General features: G+C 38.9%; 3 protein-coding genes and 1 long non-coding RNA gene across 11 annotated transcripts in view; 3 read left to right on the top strand and 1 right to left on the bottom strand.

Annotated features, from left to right (window-relative positions):
- Positions 1-22864, top strand: part of LOC115142707 (mucin-2-like) — a 67153-nt gene that overhangs the window by 29098 nt on the left and 15191 nt on the right. The window lies entirely within an intron of this gene.
- LOC115143793 (mucin-2-like) lies at positions 3052-13312 on the top strand. 4 transcript variants are annotated; one of them, XM_065001709.1, is made up of 18 exons: positions 3052-3158; positions 3477-3503; positions 6621-6908; positions 7181-7462; positions 9108-9419; positions 9561-9617; positions 10050-10112; positions 10281-10304; positions 10565-10612; positions 10781-10858; positions 11049-11105; positions 11219-11311; positions 11473-11491; positions 11601-11632; positions 11737-11777; positions 12431-12497; positions 12872-12912; positions 13152-13312. In XM_065001709.1, exons 1-18 carry the CDS (start codon positions 3101-3103, stop codon positions 13242-13244), a joined length of 1680 nt encoding a protein of 559 aa, XP_064857781.1. In that variant the 5' UTR covers positions 3052-3100; the 3' UTR covers positions 13245-13312. The 4 variants fall into 4 exon arrangements, with proteins under 4 accessions (XP_064857781.1, XP_064857782.1, XP_064857784.1 ...); XM_065001710.1 differs by having other exon boundaries at positions 3053-3158; positions 10805-10858; XM_065001712.1 differs by lacking the exon at positions 9108-9419 and having other exon boundaries at positions 3053-3158.
- On the bottom strand, positions 8138-15268 carry LOC135560211 (uncharacterized). 4 transcript variants are annotated; one of them, XR_010458795.1, is made up of 3 exons: positions 15179-15268; positions 13164-13229; positions 8138-9293 (listed from the first exon to the last, which is right to left on the bottom strand). It is a non-coding gene; the product is annotated as an uncharacterized LOC135560211 (long non-coding RNA). The 4 variants fall into 4 exon arrangements; XR_010458794.1 differs by having other exon boundaries at positions 8138-8537; XR_010458792.1 differs by lacking the exon at positions 15179-15268 and having other exon boundaries at positions 8138-8537; positions 13164-13253.
- On the top strand, positions 15932-22837 carry LOC135560209 (uncharacterized). Of its 2 annotated transcripts, none has more exons than XM_065001716.1 (9): positions 15932-16485; positions 16822-16848; positions 20569-20880; positions 21022-21078; positions 21606-21668; positions 21808-21861; positions 22362-22415; positions 22619-22675; positions 22740-22837. In XM_065001716.1, exons 1-9 carry the CDS (start codon positions 16428-16430, stop codon positions 22802-22804), a joined length of 747 nt encoding a protein of 248 aa, XP_064857788.1. In that variant the 5' UTR covers positions 15932-16427; the 3' UTR covers positions 22805-22837. The 2 variants fall into 2 exon arrangements, with proteins under 2 accessions (XP_064857788.1, XP_064857789.1); XM_065001717.1 differs by having other exon boundaries at positions 22720-22837.

The raw sequence follows: 22864 nt of genomic DNA, 5'->3' as shown, positions 1-22864 counted from the left end.
ACCACATTCAGAAAATAAAGGCCTTGGATCACATTATTCTTGATTTAATTACTTGGGTTAACAAAGCCTAGTTGCCACAAGGAGCCTATTAAAGTAACTGTCCAGTGGAGATCTCACTTTAAAAAAAAAGTATATTCTGTTAATTTGTACCCAAATAATGTTGTGGACTCATCCGGTATAGTGATGTTATGTTTGATGCCTGAGCTCTGAGGTATGCGATGAAATCGTAGTGTGCCGATGCCCATATCACCTTATCACAAGCACGTGATCAATGACGTCCAAAGCATTGTTTCGTCGAACAATCACCTGATTGGTAGAAGACAAAAAAGCTACACTGCACACACACTCTATGGGGTGTGGGATATATTCTGTAATAATTTGGCTGCTCTAAATTCGTTGACCAGCAGGTGGCAGTACTGTGCACTTGATCAAAGCCTTGAGTAATTAACCTATTTCAGACAATTAGCTGGAAAATCTCAATGCTCCAGGAAGCTTTGTTTCCCCATCACTAATCCTATACTTGTATTTGTAGCCAAAGCATAACTTGAAAAACAAAACAAAAAAAAACACTTAAACTTGTAACACAAAACAGGGTGTTTCGATATCATTGAGCATGATATCATATTGGCTGAGCTGGCCAATCAACAGAATACTTGATTTAATATTTTTTGTAACAGGTATATGCCCACACCATTCTATTATTGGGGTACGCCCTGGGCAAGATTAACAAAGGTGCTTCCCTTGGCTGAAGCCCCTGGGCCCAGAAGGCAGAAAAAAGGTCACAAATTTATACATACATTTTACAGTACATATTAGATTTGTAGTATATATTTTTTACTGCAACCGCAAACCACAGAAGGATTCAGGAGCCCGCTCTCAATGAGTGTAGACAGCTTCCTACTGCCACTCTGCTAATCTTCAGATGGGGGGAGGAGAGGGTTGGGTAAATGGGGGGCCCTGCCTTGATTGGGTAACTGAAAAAATAAACTGCATAATAACTAAATGTGACTGGTCAATTATGTGAATCAGGGGTAGAGTCAGGGGCTGGGCCCAAGAGGCAAAACAACAAATGAATTATTTTTTAACCAACCAAGGGAACCTGTTCTAAGTGTTCAAAATACACCAGAGAACATATTTAGCCACAGAGGTTCAATAGCTTCTCAAAAATAATTGGATTAAATGTAATCACAAGAGCATGCAGTGTTTGTGTTTTGGCCTCCACCAGCAGCAAGAACAGCTTCAATGCGCCTTGGCATAGATTTTGGTAGTTACAGGTTGCCTACAGTCTGGAAGGCTGGCAAGTTGGGCAGCATACATGCCAAATGTACAGCTTGTTGTGTTGTGGCCATAGACATAATACATCGATTTTTGGATCCTCTTATCCTGGCCTTTTGAGTGGAAACTCGTGGGTACACTAGCAATGGCTGCCAGTTCTGATTTGAACTGGAACTGCCATCCATGGATGATATGTAGTTGGTTGCAGCTGTCTGTTTGCATATTTCAATATAAAAATTGTGGGAAAAACATAGTTTGGAAAGCAAATGTCTACTGCTAAAAATAGAAGACTGTCTCTAGAACCAATATAATTCTCAACTCCCAATTTTTTTGTGACCAGCAGCACTGTTTTTCAAAGTAGCTCATCTTGAGCTAGGCTATTGCCAAGAGGAGCGCATTGGCCATCACCGTGAGTCCATGGTGGCTTCATCATTATGTGAGTCGGTGTGCCACTGGAAATTGCATTTAATAGCCCAATGTAGTAATATATAAATAAAAAACACTATTCAAACAGGAATGCTGCATTAACATACTCAATTACAATTTTTGGGAAGGAAAACCATTTCACTCATGTTGTAAATTATAGGTAATATTTCATAGAAATCTGGAAACACTGGGCATTTACTTTAATAAGATTTAGACATGCATGGGTCACTTACCCGAAACCTCCCCTGTGCGCCGTTTGCTATCGAGTTGATGTCCTCACCAATACCCCGCCCTCGATTCCTATTTTCAGGGTCTTGCGTGTCATGTACTTCAACCTCATCAGGTCCACAGATGGATATTTCACTGTTTTGTCGCCGCGAATGGCCTGCGATGAAACGATTCGAGTTCAACTCCTTCAGCGCTTCTTTAACCAACACCATTGTGGGTGGATGAAGAGGAGTTTTTCGTGCCACAGCAGGTGCTTTGCTGGATTCTAACAATGAAATTGACAAATGTATCAACCGTAATCTAACCAAATAGCCGTTACTTATTTTGCGGCTGCTGCTTTCTTACGGTTAATATCAAAGTTAGGCTATATAAAAACGTTAGTTTAAAAACAGCAACTGCATTCTCAGCCTACACACGTTAATTTTTTTGCACTTCAAGCAAAGCACGCGGTTTATCTGAACGGTCGCTGAAATTTAGGTACCAGTCAGAGCATTAAAGGTTCACTGATCAGTCTGAGCAGTTGTTATGGGTGTAAAATGGCACAGTGATTCCATCTGTTGGTAAATGTTCATTACTGCAACTCTTGTGTTTTACCGGGGTGCTTGAGATACCTGGATGTGTTGTGATGTACCGAACAAGACTGGTTACTCGCATCAATGCCTCTGTCTCGTCATTTAACATTCAAACAGTAGTGTGAACTCGCTTTTTCTTCTCTCCTCCGTTCCTTCCTTCCACCCATCCTTTCCTTTACTGCGCTTATCAGTTTACCTTCACTGCTCTGGCATATTATTAAAGCTGACTCACCAAACATAAATGAAATATGAAAACCCTTCTACATTTTAGAGATTATAAAAGATAAATATTTTTCTCAGAAAGACAAGTTAGTTTGTTGGTTTTAGAAATTTAATTGCCTGCAATAATGATATAAAATTAGTTGAAGACAGGTAGCTTTAGAACCTAAAAGTAATTACAGATGAATGATTCTGAATGTTCAGCCTCCTTGTCCTCTGCAACATGACATTAGCCCACAGTTGTCATATGAGACGTCTGTGGTTTTCTTGTGAACAAGCTCCACATCTGCTTTTCTATTGAAACATTTCATCTTTGTCCCAGTCACTGCCACCATCTTCTGTGATGTCAGACTAACAGTATGTATGTAGCTGTCTAAAAAATGACATTGTTCATCCCTGATATGGCTGGTCGTCTGTTTTTGCTCATCCTCCTTTTCGGTGAGTTATTTTTCCTCCCATCATGTTTGTGCTTCAGGATATTCCATTATTCTTTCCCCTCTTTTAGTCTTTTACTTCAGGAACTCTTAATATTTCAACATGTTATGGTTATAATAAGTGTGTCTTATTCCATTGATCATCCTAGTGATTATTTTACATTTTGTACAGATAAGAATGACCACTGCTTGATAACATGGCTGTGAATGCATTACAGACTGTTCTGCTTTGCCAGCTTGTGTAAAGTGATTCCATCTCATGTTTTCTTATTTTTCATAATGGCAAAAAGACCATGATAATGATCCATTTTGTTATGTCTAGATACCTTCCAGTTCCTCAAAGCCAAAGGTCAGTATCATTATTATGAATTTAAAGCTGCAATATGTAACTTTTTGGGCTACCAGACAAAACAACGGGTTACCAAAATATTCAAATAATGATTGACATATTTTCAATAATAACGTTATTTTGATTAATTTATTCATACGATTTCATCCTTCCACGAGATGCTGTATACACTGGCTATACAAAACATTTACACGACATAGACTGACCAGGAGAATCCAGGTGCAAGTTATGATCCCTTATTAATGTCACTTGTTAAAGCCACATAAATCAGTAAATAGATGAAGGGGATGGACACATGGATTGTGTATGTGTGCCATTCAGAGGGGGAAAGGGCAAGACACAATATTTAAGTGCCTTTGAACGGGGTATGGTAGAAGGTGCCAGAACTGCATCAGTGCTGGGTTTTTCACGCTCAACAGTTTCCTGTGTGTATCAAGAATGGTCCACCACCCTAAGGACATCCTGCCAATTTGACACAACTGTGGGAAGGTTTGAAGTCACAATTGGTCATCACCCCTGTGGAATGCTTTCGACACATTGTTAAATCCATGCCCAGACTGTTTGGTATATTCAGTGTAATCCTGACACAAATCTAGGGTTGGTACCCAAGGCAGCTGGTCAATCCATGATGGCTGTCGACGTTCTTATCCCTTGCTTGCTAGCTAACACTGTTAACACTGTCACGTCAAACAGTGCAGCCAGAATAACAGCAAAGAAGCTGTATTTGCATTTGTTTAAGCTGTTTTCTATATATTTTTTGGAGGATACATCCATAACAATGAGCTAATGACTCGATGCGAGATTACGCCTGGCATAGAAAATGTGCTCTCTCTCCAGGACATTATTCAGTGGAGCTAGCCCATTACAGTACACAGTTAACATCATCACTTCAAACTGAAGCTGGAATGACAGTAAACTAGCTGCATTTCGTGTTTTTCTATTGGCATTTCTTAGAAAATATTCATAAAAATGATACTGATTCATGATTTTGACTGGCTAAGAAAAGCTGCCAGACTGTCTCATCTCGACACGTTCGTTGATAGAGGAATTCTAAATTCCTTTTATTCTTTAATTGCCAAAATCAATTAACACTCATTTCTAATTCATTAATGAATTATAAGTTCATTAATTATGCATGAAGTAGAATGAGACCAGTCTCAAAAGCCAAAGGTAACAGCGTTTATTACGAGAGAGTACTGACCCAAAATACAAAGAACATTACATTTTAAAGAAAGTGAACATAAAATGACGTCATCAGTTTCACACCCTCTCCCAGCCTTACTATGGCTTAGTATCCAGTCCTGGAGATAGTTTCACTCCCCTCATAAATCTACACTCCAACCTGTCTAAAGGATATACTTCTCTCCCCTAATGGAATCCAACCAAAACATTCTTATCTGTTTGAAAAACGATCTTATCCCTTTTTCTCAAACTTTCCCAGGAGACACAGACACAATTCATTTCTGCTTACATTTTCAGTAACAGTACAATTAAGAACCCATACTTTTCAAATCATAACATAAGTATTAGCATATAAGGGTTCTAATCATTAATGTATACATAATTGATCATCTAAACTATATTTTCCTCTATCATTCGTTCATTACTATGTGACAGCTGGAGATCAAAATTCAATATTGAAACAATGTTGCAAATGTCGGAGACAGACAGCAAGGTGAATACAAATCTACACTGTTGAAAAACAAATGCCAGTCTATAATAAATGGGCTTTAATATCTTAATGCTTTTTACAGTAGAGATCAAGTTTATAAATTGCCTGGCTGGGCCGATGAGATAGTGGATTGAGCAGTCAAATGGAATAGTGAATAGACAATTTTTTTGTGTTTGCAAAGACAAAAAATTGTCTATTCACTATTCCATTTGACTGCTCAATCCACTATGGTGACAGAACATGGGGGAGTTTTTCTAGAACCTCTATTTACATGTTGCATAAGAGTGCATCTCACACTACTTTTGGATTAAAATTGGAGTTTAAGGTTCGTATGAATGACCTGCTTAATATAATGTTTGTGTCATCATCGCGAATCAACTGCATTATACTTAAAAAGAACATACTTCAACCAGTAAAATGTCTCTTTGGCTATCTTTTGCTATGGCTATGTCAGTGAGTGTTTAGCATTCTAGCTAACAACTTGCTGCATCCAAAATAGTTATTTTACAAAGATCACAACAGAATATAATTTTAGTGACTGTTCAAGCAAGAATCAACACATCATTGTAAGCGTTAGGAGAGCCCCCCCAAAAGTTATTTTGTTTAGAACTGATAAAAACGTAAATCTAGGCTATGTTGAATGGGCGCAGATGGAGTGGCTTTCTTACTGAAGCCAAGAGGCACGCGCATCTGTACGTGCATCAGTGTGTCGTTCACTGGAAAGTATGGAACGTAATTTTGGTCTTTGCATTTCAAAAAAGATACATGTGAAATAACACTGTTTGATGCATCAAATAACAATATTTGAAAGGTCAAATCAGCTTGTTGACCAATCAGGACCTGGATATGACTGTACGTCACATAATCATTTAACACATTCGTTACTTTTTTACATAGTTATTACAGATTGATTACACTATCACTTGTATTTCATATGTCACAGTGATTCACCGATATGTGTGATGCTGGTAAAGTTTTGTCTTGTGCACCTGCCGCTGCAGCACAAGCGCAGACACACCTCTCCAAGCTCTGGGACAGTTCTGGTCAGAAAGAAATCCATCACTTCCGTTGTTTGGCTGTGCCCATTTAGCAACGTTCCAAAATGAGCATATGTCCTGGTGAAAGGATGTAAATAAAACACATTTAGTCAGAACAATAATACGTCTTTAATGAAAGACATGTCCTTCATCTTTCGTTTAAATGTTGGCAACCGTTTTACAAAAGCCAAATGGCCATCAAAGCTGAGGATTATTGTGTGATAACTCTCTCCTAAGGGCTGTTCCTGGCACGGGCTCTCATTGTTTATTTATTACAGTGTCTGAATTGTTTTTCTCTTTCAAACTCATAATATTACGTGGTACATTATCTGTATGAGTCGTTAAACATTGAAAATTAATTTATAATTCAATTAAAAAAGACACTCCATCATCTCTCTGCTCTCACAGATCTTCCTCAGCCCAGTCTAACATTGATTCCTGCAGTCATCAAAGAGAGAGACTCAGTTCAACTAAACTGTCAGACTCCTCCATCTGTCTCTGAGTGTTTCTTCAAAATAGAGGGGAAAGTAGAATTCACCCTTCCATCACCCTGTCAACAGACACTCACAGGAACACTACTGGTGAGGTGGACAGGTCAGAGTTCACCAGCTGAGGTCAAAATACAATGTCAGTACAGTGCTAAAGGTTCACAGTTTAGATCCATATACAGTGAGCTGTCAACAGTCACAATTCAGGGTAAGAATACTATTTGAATGGTTGTAAACAATGTACTGTTGTGCCATCATTACCACGTTCCTCTTGGGATATGTTATCATACGGTGTGTTGTCATAATCTATTACATGAAGCAATCAAGCAATATATTATATCTCCTTAATTTCCCATACTGTCGCTGCATAAAGTAATTGACTCAAGATCCTTAAGTCTGAAATAACAAGAAGGGATTAGTCTGTCAGTAAATTTCTCAAAACCACAAAATGCTAAATGCTAAATTCCCCTATTCTCACAGACCTTCCTCAGCTGACAGTGAGTTCTACAGTCATCACAGAGACAGAATCAGTTCAGCTGAGTTGTGAGACTCCTCCATCCCTGCCTGTGTCTCACTGTTACTTCAACATAGAGGGGGAGAAGAATCTTCCAGACTCATTGTGTACTCAGACAATAACAGGAACTGAGCTGCTCAAGAGGTCTGGTCCAACATTTCCAGCTGTGGTCAAAGTGACGTGTTACTACACTGTATGGAAGTCTCACACATCTCCTTTTAGTGACCCTGTCTCAGTCACTGTTCAGGGTAAGTAGGTGGTTTAAACAATGATACACTTCACTGTTATACCGTATTCATTATGCTTGTTCTGATAATGAGATCTTCTGTCGTATTTCCTAAACGTCTTCATTTCACATAATGATAGGATTTACTGTACTTTGTACAAACATAAATGCTGACATAGTTGAACATTTTATTAATGGATTTTCCATACTGTTAGTATGTATGGATTATCTGTAATGTTTTTTTTAAATGCAACGTTCAAAGAGACCCACCTCCTCCCAGGCTGACAGTCAGTTCTACAGTCATCAGAGAGAGACTCAGTTCAGCTGAGCTGTCAGACTCCTCCATCTGGTTCTGTGTCTCAGTGTTACCTAAACCCTCACCCTGTACTAGGTCACTCACGGGGACTGAGCTGCTCTCGTGGGCAGGTCAAAGTTCATCTGTTGAGATCAAACAGAGATGTTTTTACACAGTAGAAACTCGCTATACATCGACGCACAGTGGTTCTGTCTCTCTTACTATTCTTGGTAAGAAATTATTATTCAGATTGTCTTAAATGATTCTGTTTAAATCACAATCTCATCCAATGTCATTTCAAAATGTTTGTTGTGAAGACATTAAATCCCTAGAATATTTGAAATGTTTATGTCAAAAGTAGAGTTCTTAGATCCCACGCAAACAACCACAGAGAGGCCAAAGTACAATCAAAGGTTCTTTATAAACTCAGCTTTACACAGTATCACTACGGTCCTATTAGAAACATGTAAATAGTCTGGGATTTAGGGTTGTAGACTAACTAGAAGCAACGGGACAAACTAACACAGCGGTTGACTCCCGATTGGTGGCCAATGTTCATTCTGGTCCTTCCGAGCAGGGTTTGTTCGTTCGGTTTTCCCCGAGCAGGATTAGATCGGCTCTACCCGAACAGGGTTCGGCTCTTCCTCCTGAGCAGGGATCGTTAGTCGATGGCTGGTCTGGTAGTCAATTGCTGGTTTGGTGTTCAGTGGTAGGTCGCCTTCTGTCCCTCACTCTGCATCGGCCTGGCTGTGTATTAGAGTTGGGTGTAGCCTCTCAGCGGCGTCAAGCGTGTCCCCCGTGTCTGTAGTTGTGGGGGACAGAAAACATACAATTAGAGCATGTACTGGCCAACAATTGGGGGTCACACACACGTTTGAAACAAGCACTTTCCTTTAGTAGTGTTTATAAAGAGCTTTGTGATTTGTGTCCTTCCCACAGCAGGCGACCAGCGGAAACGAGAAGCAAGTCGGTCGAGATGTCCCTGGTTCAGTTCCTTTTTAACTCTAGTTCTGGGGCGTGTTTAGCAATTTGTTTAGGGAGGGAGAAGGTGATAGAGAATCATCTCAATGTCAGTTTAGTCTGTGTTCATTTTTGGAATCACAGCACACCATACAAGCAAGCGAAATAGTCCATGCGAATCAATTTGATTCACACGTGAGAATGTAAGGAATTAAGTGAAAGGCAATCGTTGTAAACACACAGCACACAAGATTAAATGGCACTCATAAATAGGAATGATATCAAATAAGACATGCTGATACGTATTATAAAGAGAATGGCAGGGTCTAGTTTAGTAAGAGTGTCACTTGTGACATATACATTACGTTCAAATAGAGTGATGCAAAAAGGAGTCTCTGTCCTTTCCTAACAGATCCAAAACCAGACATTACAGTCAATATTGATGAGGACTTCAACATCATCTGTTTGATTCCTGGATCTGTCAGTCCTGACACCACCTGTAACCTGTATGTTGGAGAGGAGAGTCAGCCATCCTTCACAGCACCGATCAAGAAGAGAAAAGCCATCTCAGCATCCGGACAGCAGTTCTGTCAATTCACTCCAAAACATAGTGATCTGATCAGTCGTCTAATGTCAGTGAGGCGTAAGGAGGTGAGCTGTGACTACAGAGTGAGCTCAGGACCAAACTCTCTCTCTCCACACAGTGATGGGCACAGCTTTGCAGGCGAGTCATTATCTAAACAAATCTATCAGTGCTGCAGGTCTTCATGATCTGAGTCACTTTTATTTCAGCATCTTCTTAGTATGACTATATTAATTCTGACCAACGAACTAAATACCACATTTCATTCCCAAATGATTTCAGATCTGGTGGGAGTTCACATCAGCGATCCAACAACTACACAGACACCTTCTATAGCAGGTAGACTACACATTTGTGCTTTTATAGTGGCACTGCTTTTATTTTTTATAGCAAAGCAAGTTTCAGCAATAAGAATAGTTGTGTAAATGTGAAAATGAAGCTGTTCTGTTAGATAATTAAGCTGTTCTATAGATATGACACCAGCCTCAACACCAACGCCTGGGATCATCAGCACAAGTATTATAATGTCTGTGTTCATCTAGTCGAGTGTTGAGATCGTATCTATGCTCTGTTAGGCTTCTGCTGTTAGATAACATGGTGACTTTATTCTAGGAAGCTGTCAACAACAATCAAGCAATCTGTCCGTAGTGATTTTATAGTCCTACTTTTCCCACTTTGAAAAGATCGTATTTCAAAAGGCCAAAAACACCATGATGATCATTAATATGATCATTCATAAAATGCTAATTTCATTATTATGTGTTTTCTCAGTGAGTTTGACTCCAGGTTCTAGATCTACTTTGCCGCTCAGCACGACAGTGAGTCCTACAGAAGGTGTGTTGGGCCTCTAAATGACCATCTCTGCAAATAGTAATTATACAGTCAAGAGTTTAGATTACGGGCCTGTAAATTAAGTGACCCAAATGTGAATGTAAAACCTTATTTTTGTGTAGTCATATTGCTTCCCACTAGTTTCAACTGTTACTTGTACTTTTACCCCAGACACCACAGTGACACCAACTACCAGTAAGTAGATCCACCGATTTTAACTTAGTTTGCAAATACAATATCTTTGTTCACATTCATTCACTAAAGCTCTGACCGCTTAACTAATAAATATATTCATAGCTGCTTGTATTTTCAGTCCAGATTTTCACCCACTTTTAGTCCATCTGATTTGTAGGTAATGTGTAGTGTACTTCTCTCTTCATGCTTATTGAAAGACCTTAGATATTACATTAACTTTCATTTGTTCTTGTGTAATATGAGTAATATCTTCTCCCCAGGTTTGACCTCCCCTTTGACTCCTAGCAGGGCAGTGAATCCTTCATCAGGTCTCTTAGTCATCTTTATCTAGTTAGACAATATAAGTAAAACAAATAGAGTTGCTTTATCTTCTCCATGTTTTGTTTTTCCAGATCACAAATTTGCCTCATTACAAAAAGAGGTTGATATTTGATTGATTAAAATCAACACATTTAGATGTATTTTTTTATAATCAGATCCAATCATTTCCTTTGCATCAGCGTCGACTGTTTGCTGTACTTTGACCACTGACACCCCAGCGAGTCCAACTGAAAGTAAGTTTAGCCAATAGGTTTAATTTAGTTTGCTAAATATTTTTGTATATTAAAGCATAAACCAATTTTTCAAATATAGCCACATGTAAATTCAGTCAAGGCATTAGGATTAATCAAACAATTTGTCTCTTCTTAGAAATATTTACCAAACTCTGGTATTAAGTTGTCCTTCTCTCTTGCATGTGACCAGGAGGTCAAAGCTCCACAGAAAGTGAAGTGGAATCAAACAGTCAAGAAAGCATTCTGTGTAAGTATCCTTTTCTAGCTGTCTTTTCTCACACATGAAAACAGAGCTGTGCACATTTTCTTAGAAGAACAAGAGCTGATGACCTCTCCCTATGTCATCATGTCACCAAATAGTGGGGCAATTATGGCAGGCAGCAGTGGGTGTGGCTTCTGGAGTGGGTGTACTCCTGGTAGGATTGACAGCTGTCTGTCTCTGCAGGAGGTCCAGTGAGTACATTTGATTCTGCAAAACAAATCATTTGAAAATGTACCATGCTAACATTAATGTAAGTGCCTTTGGCATGGGTTAATTTATCAACTCATTTTGATCATATTGTATAGGTTAGACTATATTCAATTTAATTAATTTAGCCTCATTTGTTTTTCAGAGAAAACCAATTCTCAGAGGTAAGAATTCCGCTTGTGAATTTGATGCAGATTGTATCAACCTTTAGTTCTGTATTGTCCATGATGAGATGTTCTTACCACAACCTTCTTATACTTTTATGTTGTACAGACCTACATCCAGACAGGATGATCACAGACAATGTATGTTCCAAACAAAATACATCAAACATACACACACATACGACGAACTATATACTCGCATGTACAAGAGCTGTAATTCAATTTTCAATGTGTTTCTGTTGTAGATGATTTGGTGTCTATGGGAGCGGTGAGCAGCGGAGTCATGGTGATTATTCTACATTACAGTGGAATCTGTACACATGTACCCCTCTGACAGAGGAGGCTGGTGGGATGAGTTATAGGAGGACAGGCTCATTGTAATGGCTGGAATGGAATTAATGGGACGGAGTCAAACACATTGAAACTACATGTTTGACTCCATTCCATTAATTCCATTTCAACAATTACAATGAGCCCTTCCTCCTATAACTCCTCTCACCAGCATCCTCTGCCCTCTGACTATCTGATCTGAGTATCAAGACCTTAATGTTACATTAGTAGTGCTTCAGCATATGAATGTTCAAAGTATCAAACTAACAGCTGTATTTATATGGTAATATTTATAATTACCATATAAAGATGTATTTATTATTTATATTTGTATTTGTATTTATTATTACCAGAAATAATTTCTTAATACATTAATTCATGTTAAACCTTGTAAATGTGTTCCTAAGTAGGTACAGAGTTTTGTCGTATAAACTATTTTTGATTGCATTGGACATGTGTAGACACAAATCCGACCTACACTTCCTGTGATACAAAGGAGGGTGCCGTTCATGTCACGAGTTAGAGAATAGCATAGACAGACAGTTTGTTACGACTGGAGGATAAAAAGTCTCTATTTTCTCTCATCTTCTCCCTCTCTCTCTACTACAGGTGGATTCAGGAGATGCTGGAATCGATTCTCAGATCACTTCTGTACTGTCCATGTTCATGCCCTCAGGTTTGTCCCTCAGATCTCGGGACCATCTGCAAGTGCACAGCTGCTGTACATGCTTAAACTTTGGGCCTAACCATATTAACCATATCAAAACGCATATATAACACTTAAAACAGAAATGAATGTGTCAGAGCATCAGCAGCGTGAGAATAGAGCTGTAGATCTGCAGGAGGGTTTGAGACATGAGGAGAAGTGTGAAATGACATCAAGCCTTGTTACTTGCACTACTTCTGTTTGCCCTATTGCATTACTAACAGCCAAACTCGACTAAGTAACACACATGCAATGTAGACATAATATACACATGATCCCCCTCAAACACACATACATACATGCAACCTCTTACTCATGGAATTGTCTCTCTCTGTGATGTGCAGGTCCCGTTGATGTGGATTCACAGGCATTTGCAAATGAACATGTAAGTACAGCACAAATGTCCTATTCATTGTATTATATTATATTGCTATATTATTATAATTATATATAGCATTGTTTTCACAGGCAGACTGACTCGAGTATAAAAGTATCTCTCTTTCTCTCACTGTGTTTTGACTTTCAGTTTAAGATTGGTGTTACATCCTCATAAAATACCTTATGAATTACAATTACTGTACTGTAGATTCAAAGCCCTAAACTGAATCTGTTTCTTTTCTCTAGTCTGATACGTACCACGTATACAGCTCAATCCCCGACAGACCAGCATCCTCAGCCCAGCCGGATGGGTTGTACAGTCTTCTGCAGACACACTGAAACTTCACCTCTGGCTTTCTGTATCTGTCTCACACATCTCACACAAATACATTCTTTCTCACACGACATCCTTGGTTTATCACACATCCAGTTACTGTAAATAAGTTGATTAACTGGTTTCTGTTACATGTCTATCCATAATATCAGTTACTTTTTAAATATTTTTTATTTGGAGGGGTCCGGTGCATATTCCCCTTTTTAGCATTTGACTTATTTCTTCCCCCTAGTAAATGTTAAATCTACTGTAATTATGTACATTATGTTGACTGTGAGATACCTCCTTCCATAGCGGTTGGATATAATTAATTTCCTATTGGGCAAAACATAATCTAAAGCACAACCAAAACAAACTGCAAATGCATCCAACAAGTTTGTTGAGTCACAAGCTTGATGTATTTATTGGGTGCAAAGAATATAGGACCAAAATAGAAAAATGTTTGACTACCTTAATACACCATAAATGAGTTTGTCCAAATATTTAACACCCCATTTGCAACCTTCCGGTTACTAGTCCAACACTCTAACCACTAGGCTACCCTGCCAAATGTGGGGTCTATATAGATAAAGTGCTTTTATATCTAAATGATAAAACATACAATGCCTTCAGAAGGTCTTCACACCCCTTGACGTTTTCCACATTTTGTTGTATTACAGCCTGAATCTAAAATGTATGAAATTGAGATTTTTTTGTCACTGACCTACACACAATACCCCATATCGGGGTGGCAGGTAATCCAATGGTTAGAGCGTTGGACTAGTAATCGAAAGGTTGCAAGATGGAATTCCCGAGCTGACAAGGTAAAAATCGGTTGTTCTGCCCCTGAACAAGGCAGTTAACCCACTGTTCCTAGACAGTCGTTGAAAATAAGAAATTGTTCTTAACTGACTTGCCTAGTTAAATAAAGTTAAAATTAAAATAAATGTAAAAGTGGAATTACGAAAAAAAACAAAAAACAAGTGTGAATGAGTATTCAACACCTTTGTTATGGAAATCCAAAATAAGTTCAGAAGTAAAATTCTGCTTAATAAGGTGCATAATATGTTGCATGGACTCACTCTGTGTGCAATAATAGTGTTTAACATGATTTTTTAATAACCTCATCTCTGTACCCCACACATACAATTATCTGTAAAGTCATATGCAGGTAACTGCCAAAAATTTAAAAAACGCCAACAAAGTGTGTTAAAAAGGGTGTTTGGCCTCCACCAGCTGCAAGAACAGCTTCAATGCGCATAAATTCTAGAAATCGATCTAAACCATAACAGGAAAACGCACCCCACACACACTATAAACTTTGTCCCAAATGTATTCAAATGTTTCCTTTATTTTGGTAGTTACATGTTGCCTACAGTCTGGAAGGCTGCAATTTGGGCAGCATGCATGCCAAATGTACAGCTTGTTGTGTTGTGGCCATAGACATAATACATCGATTTTGGGATCCTCTTATCCTGGCAATTTGAGTGGAAACTCATGGGTACACTAGCAATGGCTGCCAGTCCTGATTTGAACTGGAACTGCCTTCCATGGATGATATGTAGTTGGTTGCTGAAAATAGAAGACTGTCTCTAGAACCAATATACTTCTCAACTCCCAAAATGTAGTGACCAGCAGCACTGTTTTTCAAAGTAGCTGATCTTGAGATAGGCTATTGCCAAGAGGAGCGCATTGGCCATCACCGTGAGTAGTAGCATATGGTGGCTTCATCATTACGTGAGTCAGAGTGCCACTGGAAATTGTATTTAATTGCCCAATGTAGTAATATATAAATAAAAAACACTATTCAAACAGGAATGCTGCTTTAACATACTCAATTACAATTTTTGGGAAGGAAAATAATTTCACTCATGTTGTAAATTATAGGTCATATTTCATAGAAATCTGGAAACACTGGGCATGTACTTTAATAAGATTTAGACATGCATGGGTCACTTACCCGAAACCTCCCCTGTGCGCCGTTTGCAATCGAGTTGATGTCCTCACCAATACCCCGCCCTCGATTCCTATTTTCACGGTCTTGCGTGTCATGTACTTCAACCTCATCAGGTCCACAGATGGATATTTCTCTGTTTTGTAGCCGCGAATGGCCGGCGATGAGACGATTCGAGTTCAACTCCTTCAGCGCTTCTTTAACCAACACCATCGTGGGTGGATGAAGAGGAGTTTTTCGTGCCACAGCAGGCGCTTTACTGGATTCTAACAATGAAATTGACAAATGTATCAACCGTAATCTGACCAAAGCTGCTGCTTTCTTAAGGTGTCATGATCAAACGGTTAATATCAAAGTTAGGCTATATAAAAACGTTCATTTAAAAACAGCAATTGCATTCTCAGCCTACACACGTTCAATGTTATGCACTTCAAGCAAAGCACGCGGTTTATCTGAACTGGCGCTGAAATGTAGGTACCAGTCAGAGCATTAAAGGTAAACTGATCAGTCCGAGTAGTGTGAACTCGCTTTTTCTTCTCTCCTCCGTTCCTTCCTTTCATCCTTTCCTTTCCTTTACTGCGTTTATCAGTTTACCGTCACTGCTCTGGCATATTATTACATTTACATTTGACATTTAAGTCATTTAGCAGACGCTCTTATCCAGAGCGACTTACAAATTGGTGCATTCACCTTATGACATCCAGTGGAGCAGCCACTTCACAATAGTGCATTTAAATCTTTTAAGGGGGGGTGAGAAGGATTACTTTATCCTATCCTAGGTATTCCTTAAAGAGGTGGGGTTTCAGGTGTCTTTATTAAACGTGACTCACCAAACAAATGAAATATGAAAACCCTTGCAGGGTTTTTGTAGTTAAACATTGTGCAGCTGTTAAAAACTTTAAACAAAAAGTCGAAGATAAATATTTTTCTCCGAAAGACAAGTTAGTTTGTTGGTTTTGAAATGGAATTGCCTGCAATAGTGATACAAAATACAATTGGTTGAAGACAGGTAGCTTTAGAACCTAAAAATAATTACCGATAAATTATTCTGAGTGTTCAGCCTCCTTGTCCTCTGCAACATGACATTAGCCCACAGTTGCCATATGAGACGTCTGTGGTTTTCCTGTGTATGAGACGTTTTCCTCTGAACAAGCTCCACATCTGCTTTTCTATTGAAACATTTCATCTTTGTCCCAGTCACTGCCACCATCTTCTGTAAAGTCAGACTAACAGTATGTATGTAGCTGTCTAAAAAATGACATTGTTCATCCCTGATATGGCTGGTCGTCTGTTTTTGCTCATCCTCCTTTTCGGTGAGTTATTTCTCCGTTCCATCATGTTTGTGCTGCAGGATATTCCATTATTCTTTCCCCTCTTTTAGTCTTTTACTTCAGGAACTCTTAATATTTCAGCATGTTATGGTTATAATAAGTGTGTCTTATTCCATTGATCATCCTATTGGTTTATATTTCTCTGTCATTATTTTACATTTTGTACAGATAAGAATGACCACTGCTTGATAACATGGCTGTGAATGCATTACAGACTGTTCTGCTTCGCCAGCTTGTGTAAAGTGATTCCATCTCATGTTTTCTTATTTTTCATAATGGCAAAAAGACCATGATAATGACCCATTTTGTTATGTCTAGATACCTTCCAGTACCTCAAAGCCAAAGGTCAGTATCATTATTATGAATTTAAAGCTGCAATATGTAACTCTTTGGACTACCAGACAAAACAACGGGTTACCAAAATATTCAAATAATGATTGACATATTTTCAATAATAACGTTATTTTGATTAATTTATTCATATGATTTCATCCTTCCATGAGATGCTGTATACACTGGCTATACAAAACATAACATGGCATAGACTGATCAGGCAAATCCAGATGAAAGCTATGATCCCTTATTGATGTCACTTGTTAAAGCCACTTAAATCAGTAAATAGATGAAGGGGAGGAGACAGTTTAAAGACATGGATTGTGTATGTGTGCCATTCAGAGGGGGAAAGGGCAAGACACAATATTTAAGTGCCTTTGAACCGGGTATGGTAGAAGGTGCCAGAACTGCATCAGTGCTGGGTTTTTCACGCTCAACAGTTTCCTGTGTGTATCAAGAATGGTCCACCACCCTAAGGACATCCTGCCAACTTGACACAACTGTGGGAAGGATTGGAGTCAACATGGGTCAGCATCCCTGTGGAATGAGACAGACAGCAAGATTAATACAAATCTCCGCTGTTGAAAACCAAATGCCAGTCTAAAATATATGGGATATAATATCTAAATGCTTTTTACAGTGGAGATCAAGATAATAAATTGCCTGGCTGGGCTATTGAGATAGTAGATTGAGCAGTGAAATGGAATAGTAAATAGACCATCGCCCTCGTGCGGCAACTTTTACAAATACAAAAAAATGGTCTATTCGCCATTCCATTTGACTGCTCAATCCACTATGGTGACAGAACGGAACGCCAACAAAATAAAGCCTCTATTTACATGTTGCCCATGAGTGAATTTCACACTACTTTTGGAATATAATTGGAATTTAAGGGTCGTATGAAAGTCCTGCTTAATATAATGTTTGTGTCATCATTGTAAATCAAATGCATTATACTTAAAAATAACTTCAACTTCAACCAGTAAATGTCTCTTTGGCTATCTTTGGCTGCAGCCTATGGCCATGTCAGTGAGTGTTTAGCATTCTAGCTAACGACTTGATGCATCCAAAATAGTTATTTTACAAAAATCACAACCAAAATATAATCTTAGTGACTGTTCAAGCAAGAATCAACACATCATTGTAAGCGTAGGAGAGCCCCCAAAAGTTATTTTGTTTAGAATAATAAAAATGTAAATCTAGACTATGTTGAATGTGAGCAGATGGCGTGGCTTTCTTACTGCAGCCAAGAGTCACGCGCATCTGTACGTGACGTCAGTGTGTCGTACACTGGAAAGTATCACATTTTATTTGTCACATAGACATGGTTAGCAGATGTTAATGCGAGTGTAGCGAAATGCTTGTGCTTCTAGTTCCGACAATGCAGTAATAACCAACGAGTAATCTAACTAACAATTCCAAAACTACTCCCTTATACACACAAGTGTAAAGGGATAAAGAATATGTACATAAAGCTATATGAATGACTGATGGTACAGAACGGCATAGGCAAGATGCAGTAGATGGTATCGAGTACAGTACATACATATGAGATGAGTAATGTAGGGTTATAGAGTACAGTATATACATATGAGATGAGTAATGTAGGGTATGTAAACATTATATTAAGTGGCATTGTTTAAAGTGGCTAGTGATACATTTTTTACATCAATTTTCCATTATTTAAGTGGCTGGTGTTGAGTCAGTATGTTGGCAGCAGCCACTCAATGTTAGTGGTGGCTGTTTAACAGTCTGATGGCCTTGAGATAGAAGCTGTTTTCAGTCTCTCGGTCCCTGCTTTGATGCACCTGTACTGACCTCGCCTTCTGAATGATAGGGGGGTGAACAGGCAGTGGCTCGGGTGGTTGTTGTCCTTGATGATCTTTATGGCCTTCCTGTGACATCGGGTGGTATAGGTGTCCTGGAAGGCAGGTAGTTTGCCCCCGGTGATGCGTTGTGCAGACCTCACTACCCTCTGGAGAACTTTACAGTTGGGGGGCAGAGCAGTTGCCGTACCAGGCGGTGATACAGCCCGACAGAGAAACAGAATCAGTTCAGCTGAGTTGTGAGACTCCTCCATCTCTGCCTGTGTCTCACTGTTACTTCAACATAGAGGGGGGGACGAATCTTCCAGACTCATTGTGTACTCAGACAATAACAGGAACTGAGCTGCTCAAGAGGTCTGGTCCAACATTTCCAGCTGTGGTCAAAGTGACGTGTTACTACACTGTATGGAAGTCTCACACATCTCCTTTTAGTGACCCTGTCTCAGTCACTGTTCAGGGTAAGTAGGTGGTTTAAACAATGATACACTTCACTGTTATACCGTATTAATTATGCTCGTTCTGAAAATGAGATCTTCTGTCGTATTTCTAAAACGTCTTCATTTCACATAATGATATTATTTACTGTACTTTATACAAACATAAATGCTGACATAGTTGAACATTTTATTAATGGATTTTCCATACTGTTAGTATGTATGGATTACCTGTAATGTTTTTTAAATGCAACGTTCAACGAGACCCACCTCCTCCCAGGCTGACAGTCAGTTCTACAGCCATCAGAGAGAGAGACTCAGTTCAGCTGAGCTGTCAGACTCCTCCATCTGTCTCTGTGTCTCAGTGTTACTTCTACACAGAGGTGAAAAATCTTAAACACTCACCCTGTACAAAGTCACTCACGGGGACTGAGCTGCTCTCATTGGCAGGTCAAAGTTAATCTGCTGAGATCAAACTGAGATGTTTTTACACAGTAGAAACTTACTATCCATCGATGCACAGTGGTTCTGTCTTTCTTACTATTCTTTGTAAGAAATGTTATATTCAGATTGTCTTGAATGATTCTGTTTAAGTCACAATCTCATCCAATGTCATTTCAAAATAGTTGTTGTGAAGACAATTTAATATTTGAAATGTAAATGTCAAAAGTAGCGTTCTAAGATCCCACGGCAAACAACCACAGAGAGGCCAAAGTACAATCAAAGGTTCAGCTCAGTAATACACAGTATCACTACGGTCCTATTAGAAATGTATAAATAGGCTGGGATTTAGGGCTGTAGGCTAACTTGAAGCAACGGGCCAAACTAACACAGCAGTTCATTCCCGATCGGTGGCCAATGTTCATTCGCGTCCTTCCGAGCAGGGTTTGTTCATTCGTTTCTACCCGAGCAGGATTAGTTTGGCTCTACCCGAACAGGGTTCGGCTCTTCCTCCCGAGCAGGGACAGGGAGATCTGTGGAATGACTGCACACCATACAAGCAAGCAAAATTGTCCATGCGATTCAATTTGATTCAATTTGATTTCACATGTGAGAATGTTAAGGAATTAAGAGAAAGGCAATAGTTGAAAATCACACAGCACACAGCACCACTGCAGGGGCGGCAGGGTAGCCTTGTGGTTAGAGCGTTGGACTAGTAACCTAAAGGTTGCAAGTTCAAATCCCCCAGCTGACAAGGTACAAATCTGTCTGCCCCTGAACAGGCAGTTAAACCCACTGTTCCTAGGCCGTCATTGAAAATAAGAATTTCTTTCTTAACAGACTTGCCTAGTTAAATAAAGATAAATTAAAATGGCACTCATAAATAGGAATGATATCAAATAAGACATGCTGATACGTAATATAAAGAGAATGGCAGGCTATAGTTTAGTAAGAGTCAGTGTCACTTGTGACATATACATTACATTCAAATACAGTAATGCAAAAAATGAGTCTCTGTCCTTTCCTAACAGATCCAAAACCAGACATTACAGTCAATATTGATGAGGACTTCACCATCATCTGTTTGATTCATGGATCCTTAAGTCCTGACACCACCTGTAACCTGTATGTTGGAGAAGAGAGTCAGCCATCCTTCACAGCACCGATCAAGAAGAGAAAAGCCACCTCAGCATCCAGACAGCAGTTCTGTCAATTCACTCCAAAACATAGTGATCTGATCAGTCGTCTACAGTCAGTGAGGCGTAAGGAGGTGAGCTGTGACTACAGAGTGAGCTCAGGACCAAACTCTCTCTCTCCACGCAGTGATGGGTACAGCTTTACACGTGAGTCATTATCTAAACAAATCTATCAGTGCTGCAGGTCTTCATGATCTGACTCAGTTTGATTTTAGCATCTTCTTAGTATGACTATATTAATTCTGACCAACAAACTAAATACCACATTTCAATCCCAAATGATTTCAGATCTGGTGGGAGTTCACATCAGCGATCCAACAACTATACAGACACGTTCTATAGCAGGTAGACTACACATTTGTGCTTTTAAGGTGTCACTGCAGTTATTTTATAACACAAGTTTCAGCAATAAGAATAGTTGTGTTAATGTGTAAATGACGCTGTTCTGTTAGATAATTAAGCTGTTCTATAGATATGACACCAGCCTCAACACCAACGTCTGGGATCATCAGCAGAAGTATTATAATGTCTGTGTTCATCTAGTCGAGTGTTGAGATCGTATCTATACGCTGTTAGGCTTCTGCTGTTAGATAACATGGTGACTTTATTCTAGGAAGCTGTCAACAACAATCAACACCTTATCTGTCCTGAAAGACTTGATCACCTTATGAATTGGTCTCATCATCTCTATAATGAGGAGAAATATAATCTACCAGGGCAGGAAGCAATCTGTCTGTAGTGATTTTATAGTCCTACTTTTCCCACTTTGAATAGACAAGTCATGAAGGTATTTCAAAAGGCCAACAACACCATGATGATCATTAATACGATCATGAATAAAATGCTAATTTCATTAATATGTGTTTTCTCAGTGAGTTTAACTCCAGGTCCTAGATCTACTTTGCCGCCCAGCACGACAGTGAGTCCTACAGAAGGTGTGTTGGGCCTCTAAATGACCATCTCTGCAAATAGTAATTATACAGTCAAGAGTTTAGATTACGGGCCTGTAAAATTAAGTGACCCAAATGTGAATGTAAAACCTTATTCTTGTGTAATCATATTGCTTCCCACTAGTTTCAACTGTTACTTGCACTTTTACTCCAGACACCACACTGACACCAACTACCAGTAAGTAGATCCACCAATTTTAACTTAGTTTGCAAATACAATATCTTTGTTTACATTCATTCACTAAAGCTCTGACCGGTTAACTAATAAATATATTCATAGCTGCTTGTAATTTCAGTCCAGATTTTTAACCACTTTTAGTCCATCTGATTTGTAGGTAATGTGTAGTGTACTTCTCTCTTCATGCTTATTGAAAGACCTTAGATATTACATGAACTTTCATTTGTTCTTGTGTAATATGAGTAATATCTTCTTACCAGGTTTGACCTCCCCTTTGACTCCTAGCAGGGCAGTGAATCCTTCATCAGTTCTCCTAATCATCTTTATCTAGTTAGCAAATATAAGTAAAACAAATAGAGTAGCTTTATCTTCTCCATGTTTTGTTTTTCCACATCACAAATTTGCCTCATTACAAAAAGAGGTTGATATTTGATTGATTAAAATCAACCCATTTAGATGTATTTTCGTATAATCAGATCCAATGATTTGCTTTGCATCAGGGTCGACTGTTTGCTGTACTTTGACCACTGACACCCAGGCGAGTCCAACTGAAAGTACGTTTAACCAATAGGTTTAATTGAATTTGCTAAATATTTTTGTCTATTAAAGCATAGACCAATTTTGCAAATATAGCCAAATGTAAATTCAGTCAAAGCTTTAGAATTAATCAAACAATTTGTCTCCTTAGAAATATTTACATAACTTTGTTAACTGTCCTTCTCTTTGTTAACTGTCCTTCTCTCTTGCATGTGACCAGGAGGTCAAAGCTCCACAGAAAGTGAAGTGGAATCAAACAGTCAAGAAAGCATTCTGGGTAAGAATCTTTTTCTAGCTGTCTTTTCTCACACATGAAAACAGAGCTGTGCACATTTTCTTAGAAGAACAAGAGCTAATGACCTCTCAGCATTGGGTGTGGCTTCTGGAGTGGGCGTGTTCCTGGTAGGATTGACAGCTGTCTGTTTCTGCAGGAGGACCAGTGAGTACATTTGATTCTGCAAAACAA

This window comes from Oncorhynchus nerka, linkage group LG15 (assembly GCF_034236695.1).
Source record: "Oncorhynchus nerka isolate Pitt River linkage group LG15, Oner_Uvic_2.0, whole genome shotgun sequence".
In the NCBI taxonomy this organism is placed as follows: Eukaryota; Metazoa; Chordata; class Actinopteri; order Salmoniformes; family Salmonidae; genus Oncorhynchus; species Oncorhynchus nerka.
The sequence above is the reverse complement of the archived record's forward strand: the minus strand, read 5'-3'. Positions and strand labels throughout refer to the sequence as shown.